General features: G+C 33.5%; 2 protein-coding genes across 4 annotated transcripts; both read left to right on the forward strand.

The window, feature by feature from the left end:
• Positions 1–425: 425 nt before the first annotated feature.
• Positions 426–8,115, forward strand: LOC126692916 (probable glycosyltransferase At3g07620). Of its 3 annotated transcripts, XM_050388722.1 has the most exons (3): positions 426–1,204; positions 1,322–1,474; positions 7,559–8,115. In XM_050388722.1, exons 1-3 carry the CDS (start codon positions 973–975, stop codon positions 7,582–7,584), a joined length of 411 nt encoding a protein of 136 aa, XP_050244679.1. In that variant the 5' UTR covers positions 426–972; the 3' UTR covers positions 7,585–8,115. The 3 variants fall into 3 exon arrangements, with proteins under 3 accessions (XP_050244679.1, XP_050244678.1, XP_050244677.1); XM_050388721.1 differs by lacking the exon at positions 7,559–8,115 and adding an exon at positions 4,350–4,429 and having other exon boundaries at positions 446–1,474; XM_050388720.1 differs by lacking the exon at positions 7,559–8,115 and adding an exon at positions 4,244–4,327 and having other exon boundaries at positions 447–1,474.
• LOC126691215 (uncharacterized) lies at positions 7,783–8,650 on the forward strand. Its single transcript, XM_050386275.1, has 2 exons — positions 7,783–8,020; positions 8,121–8,650. The coding sequence occupies exons 1-2, from the start codon at positions 7,783–7,785 to the stop codon at positions 8,648–8,650; spliced, it is 768 nt and encodes a 255-aa protein (XP_050242232.1).
• Positions 8,651–10,293: the final 1,643 nt, after the last annotated feature.

Below are 10,293 nucleotides of genomic sequence, written 5' to 3' on the forward strand. Positions count from 1 at the left end.
TTTTGCTTTATTTATGGCATTGATAGTTGAAGGTCAATTTGATCCATCCGCATGATGAGATCAGAGTTCGGTCTAATATATAGAATATAAATATCTTGCAACTGAATGACCTTGTATCATGTATGCGTAGAAGGACCTTATACATCCATCTTTGCTCTGAATGGATAAAAGTGACATTCTTTAAAATCTACAAGTGCTTAATAGATAACTTATGTATACTTAGAACAAATTTTTTGGCTGCATCAGATTCTAAAAATTTCAATTTGATTGTGGCTCTCTTAGCGTCCCCCCCCCCCCCCCCCCCCCCTCCCCCCAACCCAAAAAAAAAAAAAATACATTCTTTATAAGAAATAGCTTCACTAAGAACAAGATGATAGAAAAATTAAAAATTAAAAAAAAAAAGGTCTTTTTTTTAAGATATGTTTATGATGCTATGGATCTTTTGCTACTTGCTTATGTTGTCTTATGGTGGATATTTTGTTTGAGGACCAGGACACTTTTATGAAAGCAAGTTTAGTTGATTCTGCACTTTTATCTTGTATTGGTTAGTGTATTGTGTCATATGAACAAATTTCTGGAACATGTCCAGCTTTAATGGAGTCAGTCATGCAATACAGTGGGTAATATCCTCATAATACAAGGTTATTAAATATGCTGATTAAATCAGAGGTGTGAAATATTTTAGTGAGTCAAACTGGGAGTGTATAATAGTATCCAACTTGATAGATATTTGCCCTTGTTTTACAGTAGAGGGATCCGTCACATTCAGATGAGTTCACCTGACCATTTGCACTGTAAACAATTTTTGGCATGAGTTGGGTGAGTGGGGAGGTTGAAGAACTTCAATTAATAATCATGAACTTTATTTCTTAATCCAAAAGTTTCGAAAATGTTTTTTATGGTTCAGGAAACTATGTGAATTACAACGAGGTGTACCATGATAGAGATATCTTTGTGGAAGACTATAAGGAAATGAATAGGAGCTTTAAGATATATGTTTATCCTCACAGACGAAATGATCCTTTTGCAAACGTGCTGTTGCCAGTGGGTTCCAAACCTGGGGGTAATTATGCTAGTGAAAGTTACTTTAAGAAGGTTCTTATGAGAAGCCATTTCATTACAAAAGATCCAACCAAGGCAGATCTTTTCTTTCTGCCTTTTTCAATTGCGAGGTTGCGGCATGACCCTAGAATTGGTGTAAGAGGTATCCAAGATTTTATTAAAGATTACATCCTCAATATTAGTCAGAAGTACCCATATTGGGATCGGACAGGTGGGGCTGATCATTTCTATGTTACTTGTCATTCCATTGGACGGTCAGCAATGGATAAAGCAAATGAAGTGAAATTCAATGCAATTCAAGTTATGTGTTCTTCTACCTATTTCCAACCTGGGTACATTGCTCACAAAGATGCATGCCTGCCACAAATTTGGCCAAGACAAGGAGTCCTCCCTAATCTTTCTCATCAAACAGGTGAGTATGGTTTTTATTTTTATTTTCTAATTATCATTTATACTGGAAATTTTATGAAATTAGAAATTTATAAATCCTCTATGTCAAAAGTTTAACAAAGGTTGAGGATATTTTACAATCTTAGAAAGCCAGTATAAAAAGTCATCTTGATTTATAATTTATTGATTTATTTGTTTTTTAAGAAGGGTATTTGGGTATATGACAGCTTTTAAGGCATTATATGTTATTCAGCTTATAGTTTTTTTTAATATTTTCCCTCCCTATCTCCCCTCAAAAAGAGGGGGAAAGAAAAAAGAAAATAGAACAAGGAGTTATATTTTAACTGACTGCACATCTCTTAGACCCAAAAAACCAGATGCATTTTTGAAGGGAGAAACATGTGTTTCAATAAGTGTGTGAGAGTGCCTTTTTCTTTAGCACACAGGCCTAAGGATCTTGGGTCAAATAGTTGTAGTTTGGTGGACTAGGCTTGGTTCACCACAGCTAAAGGGGCTGTTTAAGAACAAAGTGGTGCACAAGACAAGCTTCCTACAATACACATAAACTAGCAAACGAGAATATTTGTATTGAATAACAATGAAAACAGCAAAAGGAATGCAAAGTAATCAGGAAATACACAAAACAATTGTTAGGGATCCTCAAATTAATAAGAAATATTTCATTAGCTTTTCTTAATTATGGTTACAATGTGCTCACTAAGACGTGATACAAGGTTCAAATAAGCTCAAAAATTACAGACTTTGATAGCTATCCAAGCCTTTAAGACTTGCAAATTTTGAATCCTTTTGAATCTAAGTACGTGTTATAGTGGCTGTTTCTGGGATACCGAGAGATATTTCACTACTTTCTTTGAGTTTTTGACAGAGTTTTCTCAACGATTCTGTTGTGATTTTCTATTACTCCATCCCCTTTCAATGTTGGCTGCCTTCCCCTTTTATAGTGTCATTTTAGAGTTCAGGATATCGTTGATTTCACCCCTTTGGCTTCCTGGGTACCAGAGCCCCTGTTATACCAACCATTTCTGACAGCTGATTCTTTCTCTATTTCTCATAGTTTTCTTCTTTTAGTTCTGTTTTCCTAAAAGCCACTTGCTGACCTTCCATTCCGAGGTGTCCTTGGAGAGCTAACCTTCACCCTTTCTTCTTTCAAGGCTTTTTACCTTTTAGACTCAACTCTTTTGGCTGTCCTACTTGCTGTCATTTTCCCTAAGTGAGCAAAATTCATTGCTGCATGAATTGGGCCTTTTTTACTTTTCATGGAATGAGCTTTCTTGTGAAATTTTGGACCCCAACAAAGTGCTTTTTAAAGTCTCAAAAAAATTAGTTTGAACAGAGGTCTGAAACCCAACTTTCTCATTATACATCCAACAAAACCTTAGAATTAGGCTTAAAGAGTTCGAATAATATTTAGTAACAGATGTCGCTTGACTGCAAATAACAGAAAGCCAATAAATATGATTTTGCTTCAAAAATTTTTTAAAGGGATGCTTAAAAAAGTGGTCACATCACATGAGTACGAGAATACCAACAGATTTATAACATTTTGGTATACCCTCAACTCCAATCCCTGATTATAGCGAACACATCACGCATATGATATGAGTGACGCATCTCGTGCTTTCCCTGAAGAAGCTTGATTGATAAAACCCAGCCCATTTACTGTCACCCTTGTTTTAATATTAATTAATTGAAAAGCCCATAGCAGGAATTTAGTTTTTGCCCTTGGAGGCTGAAAGGAATTTTGATGGGAAAGTTAGGCCCAAGTTGGAGTAATATTTGTGCCGACAGTGGCTTTATTAAGGTTCTGAAATCTGAAGTAGCAGCTGCTGTTGTTCATGGATGTTTAAAGTGTTTGAATTAGATTGATGAGATATGAAATGAAAGGAAAGTCGATCATTGTACCCACCCGGGTTGCTTCCTTATTGATAATTAAGTTTGTGGTTGGACTTGGAAGAGTCACTACGGAGAAGGTACTCAATATGTTATGTAAATGTGATAATTATGCTCTATCTTTAATCACTAAGCTAGGAATAGTTACTCCAAAGGAGGAGAGAGGAAAAAAAGCCACTACGGAGAAGGTAACCAATATGTTATGTAAATGTGATAATTATGCTCTATCTATAATCATAATTTTGTACAATTGATTGTTGTTTTTTTATTCAAGAAGCTGCTGCAATTGGGCAAGTCTGTCTGTTTAAACAACCTATAAGAATGTTCTGCAACAACTTCTTTATTTATTATTGTTCCCAAAGTAAAATTCATTGAAAACAAAAACCCAAAACTACAGGAAAATAGCCAGAGATCCCTTACAAAGCAACAACATCAGTAACAAGAGATGAGAGAGGGGAGAACCTCAGCAACTAAACAACCAGAAAAAAATAATAAAACCTTCCAACTTACCTTAGATTCAGTGTACCAATTGACCGATGTTTCTAATAGTATCAAGAGTAAAATTGTGCAATACCTTAGATTAGGTGTTAGTAACTTAGTAGTGTTATACTAGTGTATAGTCAAATCAAATGTCTTGCTTTGTTTACTTTTTTTGATAAGTTTTTTTTTTTTTTTTGATAAGTTCTTGCTTTGTTTACTTGTTTTCGGTTTCCTTTCATTTAATTTTTTTTTTTTTTTAATAAATGGGTTGTCAACTTGTCATGCGACTCTTATTGGTTATTATTGGTTAGGCTGTAAGCTGCCAGCCAGCCATGCTTTATGCACCTAGTATCCAGGGCATAATCTAAATATTTTTTCGTGAAATTTTTTTAAAAAACAGGTTAAGTCACAGGTTAGTCAAGTCGGGTCGGTGTGGTTAGGTATTTTTCAAATCAAGTCAATCAGGTTAGCAAATTTTAACCCGTTTTGCTATTTCTACATTTTAGGATAGAGCAAGACAACACTATACAAATAATGATTACATTAGTTTTTATCTTCTCGAAAAGAAGTTTAAATTTAATTAGGTAAGTTATTTTCTAAAATACTCTAATTTAATTTTTCATATGCTAATACTTATTGATTACATTTTTATCATACCTATAAATAAATTATATATATGTGTGTGTGTGTGGGGGGGGGGGGGGGGGGTCAAATTTTCTAGAAAAGGCGTGATAGAAGTCCAAGCTTCAAGAAAATACAAGTTTCATTGTGTAAGGAATTTTTTCTAAATATTGCTTCAGATATTTTATACTATATTATTGATCTACTATTCGACTCTCAAATTAAAAGTTTTAATAGGTGAATAATTCTCCTCCTATAATTTGATCCTGTAGCTTCCTAATATCAAGTTACTAAATTATTAAAGATTTTTGTAATAAGCTTGACTCTTTTACAATCTCTGGCTGGCTCAAGATAATGTACATATCATCATGTTGTAACTATTATGTGTCGAATTACTTATGAACTACTCTACTGACAATTACAATGCCTACGTTAAAAACTAAATCATTCTATACTGTTTCTTTATGTTTAATGGTATAACATATATTTGTGCAATTGGTTTCCTATAAGCACAATACACACTTTTACAAGTCATTAAATGTTTGTTTATTAATTTGTTTTTAATTCCGTTTCAGAATTAAATTTATCTTTCAAGCTTTCCTTGTTTTCGGTTGATAATGACAATAATTACAAAAGAATGTATGAGAACAATGTTATTCATCAGCGAAAGGTTCAAAATTTTATTTTCTTCTCACCAAAATTTGTGAGTGTCCAAAATATTATGTTTCCTCTTGTAAATTGAATATCTCACTTTGAGTTAGGGGTGACAACAAGGTCAGCTCAATATAGTTTGAATTTAAGGCGATAAATTTAAGTGGATATATTTTTAAAAAATATATTGTGGGGCCCAACAATATATGGGCCAGGCCCACTTGTTCACGGGAAGCTTTAAGGCCCAAAGCCGAAGAAGGTGGCAGTCCAAGCTCATTAGCGCAAAGCACAAATGGGCCCAGAAAAGCGGCCGAGGACGGTACAGCCCTCGGCTGGCCCAAAGCTCCACCAAGAAAAGGGGCAAAAGCGGCATAGGGATAATCTTAAAATAAAATCTGAAATATCTAGGACAGGCTGCCCTTACTGCCTTTTCCCCGACTGAACTTGGCACCTAACAGAGCTATGCTCTTTAGCTTTATCAACTACTCCCAACGACTTAGGTCTAGGACAGATGGGACAAGTATCAGTCTTGGAAAGGTCGACCCTACACGTGGACGAAGGAAATTGAACGCATGCTAGTATAAAAGAAAAATATGTAACCTAAAGAAGGGGCTGGAATCCCACGGGAAAAAAAGAGGAGGGGTTCTAGAGGTGAATACCCCCGAACCATACATGAGCTCCCTAATAAAACCACCGCCGGGTAAACACGACTTAGCCTTTCGATCCCACTCTCTACAAATGATATTGTATGGGCCCATTTATGTGCGAACCCAACTCTACTGCGGGTTGACGCAAAACGTGACCCTACATATATCAATTAATAAATCTATTTAACACTTATCAAATCAAGGTTAATTTGATTAATTATACACATAACTTGAGAAATGTATACTAACCAAACCAATGTTAATTTCTTATACATAATCAAATAGCATGGTTCAAGCATAAAATTTAAGATAAAGATATGAAAATTTATTTATTTCTTGTAAAAGAATGTTTACTTTATCTTGGATAAGATGATATATGATTATGTAAAGTTGTAATCTAATAATCAATTTTGATTTTAGTGTTGATAGGAAGATAGAGATTGTTTGGTATGTAGCCCAATTAGAGATTAACTAACTAATGTTGACAATGTAACGTATAGGATGTTGGTTTACAAAAACTAAAAGTCTAAGTTGTTAGAAGAAATTAATCGTCGTTAATGATTCAACATATTTATAATTTTTTTTTTGTCAAACAATTTAAGATTTCAATTTAGTTGAATTTTTATTGGTCTAATATTTTGTAGGCTTTCTTGGAGATAGGAAAAATAACGTACAATCTTTTTTCTTTCTTTTTGCCCCTTTTTTTATTATAACATTTGGGTCTTTTTATAATAAGGTTGGGGCCTTTTTGTAATAGGAGCCTTATGAGGTGATCTCAATATTAATGAGGTAAAGATAAAAGAGAGAGAGAGCAGAGGCATTCTTGAGAGTACTAAAACAAGGAGAAAGTAAGTTTTTTTGGATGATGTTAATAGGAAATGTATGTCTAAAACATATTACATTAGAGATATGTTATTGAAATATGTATTATATAAATTCAAACCCCCACAGACATATATATAATATATGTATACATCAATAACAAAAAAATAAAAATAAAAATAAAATCACAACTGCCGAGGTGGAAAAATATTATTGATAAATAAAAAAGTGATGTCAATAGTGAGTCCAAATAAAAACCAATAAAAACTAGCCAACTTAACTATTTTAAAAATTCATGTTTGTAGCATTGCTCACATCTGGGGTAAGGTGGGGCAAGCAAAATCCGTCCCCTCTTTAGGATGGAAAAAACTTGCAGAAGATAAGACGGGAGAACTTTGGCATCTCTAGTAGTAGCTTTTAAAAAAATTCTCCAAAACAAAAATACCTAATAAAAAATGCAACAAATTTGGTTGTAACCTAAAACTACAACTTCACTCAATATTTTTTAATTAAATGTGAATTTTGACAAATCTACCACAAGATTACATTTTCTTCTAATATCCTCTATGCTCACAAAATTTGCATAAAATCAAATATCAATAGCTATGTCATCAATCAAATGTTTAAATTTCAAAATTTTATAGTCTAGAATTATGCATAAAAATAAGTTTTGAATCGAATAGTAAATAATATCCAATTGGTACAAAATTTGATGTGTGTTAAAGACATAAAGAACATGCAATTCAATTATTAGATTTTAAAAATATGTAGTCATGTTAATTTTTTTAGTAAGAGTTGTGGTCTTAAACTACAATCAAGTTTGTAACCAAACTTTGTCTATAAAAAAAATAGTGTTGATGATAAGCGTATCATCCCATGGGAGCCAAAGAAGGTCTCATAATTGAAGCTATTGAAAATGGTGCCTCTTGGAATAACCTGCAGAATTAATAGTGCTAATGATTGTAATTTGTTATGTGTCACTAGGAAAAAAAGAAATTGACGATAGAGATGGTGCCCACTGATTCTGCTGATTCACTTAAAGAGCTGATCATTGACATTCCACTAGTGAGCCTGCCCAATGGCCCGAGTGTTGCATCTATAGGGCTCCTAAGCGGCTTTGCCAGATAAATAAAGGAACCACACTCCAAAGCTAATCTCAATAGGACTTATTCACCACGGGGAAGATGAACTGAAGGATATGGAAATGCTGAAAGTGAGATACTTAAAGGAATTCTGTTATCGGTTTGGGAAATGCCAAAAGGATCTTGCAAGTATCATTGAAGAAAACGAAGTAAAGATTTGCCATTGTTACGCAGAGGCCTCTAAACTCAACAGTGAAGATTTTGTGAAAATGGTTCTATTGGATGCCACCTTTATCATTGAGCATTTCTTGAGAGCTGTTGCTGGAGGAGAATATGAAAACGATTGCATATCAAGTAAACTATGGTTGAATAGGCATATACTTCAAGACTTGCTATTACTTGAGAATCGACTTTCATTTTTTATTCTCAAGGAGTTACATAATCAATTTTCCAGGTCTGAAGAAAACAATAATATTTCCTTTCTTATGCTTGCTTGCAAAAAATTCTCCCCATGAAAAGGAAATACCAACTGAGAAGGAAGCAAAACATTTCACCGATTTGATCAGATATTTCTACTGTCAATTTAACCTCCAACCCGGAGAAAATATTTCTAATCTACATAGTGCAACAAAGCTGAACGAGGCAGGAGTGGCATTCCAAATGGCTGAACATGGAAGGTTACTTGACAAAAAATTCCAGAAGTCTAGGAGCTTGGAAAAATATCCCTACTTCAATTGCTCGTGGTTCTTAAATTGCTTATCATGTTTGAAATGCTTTTTGTGCTTTGAACGTATGCAACCGGTCCCATTCTTTGTAGTAGATGAAGGAACTGATGGCCTTTTCCGAAACCTCATGGCATTGGAGCAATTTCATTATCCATCTGAATCTTACATATGCAACTATATTGTGCTATTGGATTATCTAGTCAATTCTGCAGAAGTTGTGGAATTACTTGTTGAAAAAAAGATTATTGTTATTTGTTAACTCGTTACGCAGCAATAAAGCATTTGCCACCATGGTAAGCAAACTTGGCCTCGAAATTCCTGCTACGGTACTCTAGCTCGTAATCTTAATAAGCACTATGACCAAGGTTACAATCGTCGAATGGGATATTTGAGTCGTACCTATTTCTTTAATGTTTGGACAGCCTCTGGAACTATTATTATTCTTGTACTCCTCAGATTCACTTTTCAGGGTATTGCCGTGTTGACTAACTCGTACCTGGCAGTGGTTCTTCAGATCTATCACAAATTTTTGGCCCTGTCGTTTGGCTTCCACTCCAGTTTACCTCTCTTGTTCTCCTCCCTCTTACACTACCGAGTGGAGGACTTATGTAAAACTTCTTCCTTTAGGTCTTAAGTAATAGCTAATCTATTATGGGTGTATTAAAAGATATCAAATGTGTACTTTGTGTTTTGGTTTGCATTACATGTTATGGACTACATGTGTGTTTGGCAAAAATTAAAAAGCCAGATTATTTTACTATTCAGTTTATTTTTGCTATTATTAACGAGTCTTATTGCATTTTTTGGTACTGTTCATGAATCCTACTGTACTATTTCAACTAACTTTTACCTTTATCTACAGTATTTTTAACAAAAAAATTTCAGTTTTAGTAAAATAAGTGAATCTCAAACAAACCCTACATTTGCATTTTCCATTTTGTTTAGCATGTGATTGACTTTTGTTCCTAATAGGGTTTTCTACAAAATATTTGAGTGCTGGTTGTTTGAAACGTTGTTTCAGCATCCATGAAGTGTGTATTTAAGCCAATAATGTTTAATCTCTGTACTTCACTTTACCACTGATTCACTGAATGCTAATAATATCATTGAGTCTTGTACAGGTAATGCTTAAGATTCTGAAAGGGCTGGTTTAGACCCAAAGGTTTATTATGTAGCAAATTTATGAATTATCAATTAAAAAAATTATGTGAGCTCAATTTTAATGATTTAATCAATGTAACCAACTAGTGAACAAAATTTTAAAGCAAGCAAGAAAAACAAACCTTATTCGACTCTATTATATGTCTTGCTCATGTCTAACTTTTTAATCACCTGATCTTGCTCATGTTTAACTTTTTATTATCTGATCTAACCGATCTTTCCTCTTCTTTTAATTCCCATTCTATGTATCTCAAAGGATATAGTAGTATTATTATGTTAATTTAAAAAGTAACAAAGAGTATGATTTCAAATAGAATAGAATAGAAGGGAAAAAAATATGTAGCCAACAACCTTAACTAATCTTTTGAGAATCCATAGGTAACTCCAAAATTTTGAAGCTAAGGCTTCTTTGTCACCATTGTTGACGTTGTAAAGCATCTATTTTACATAACCATAACTTTTATTATGTTATATATGATATTTGTCTCATTTAGGCCTCAAATTAAAAAGAACAATAAAAAGAAAAGGCCTATTGAAGTGTATAAGGAAAAGTCATGTAGAATCCGTATAGAATGACAGTTTTAGTTTATTTTATTTATAAACACAGAATCACAATCTGTATGATTTTATGAGCTATCACATGATCCCGCAGACATTTCCATTTTCATCAATGATTAATAAAATAAAGCAGATACAAACTAACATATAAATTTTTATCTAATAAAATTTATCTCTATCTCA

Source organism: Quercus robur, chromosome 7, assembly GCF_932294415.1.
Source record: "Quercus robur chromosome 7, dhQueRobu3.1, whole genome shotgun sequence".
Classification (NCBI taxonomy): domain Eukaryota; kingdom Viridiplantae; phylum Streptophyta; class Magnoliopsida; order Fagales; family Fagaceae; genus Quercus; species Quercus robur.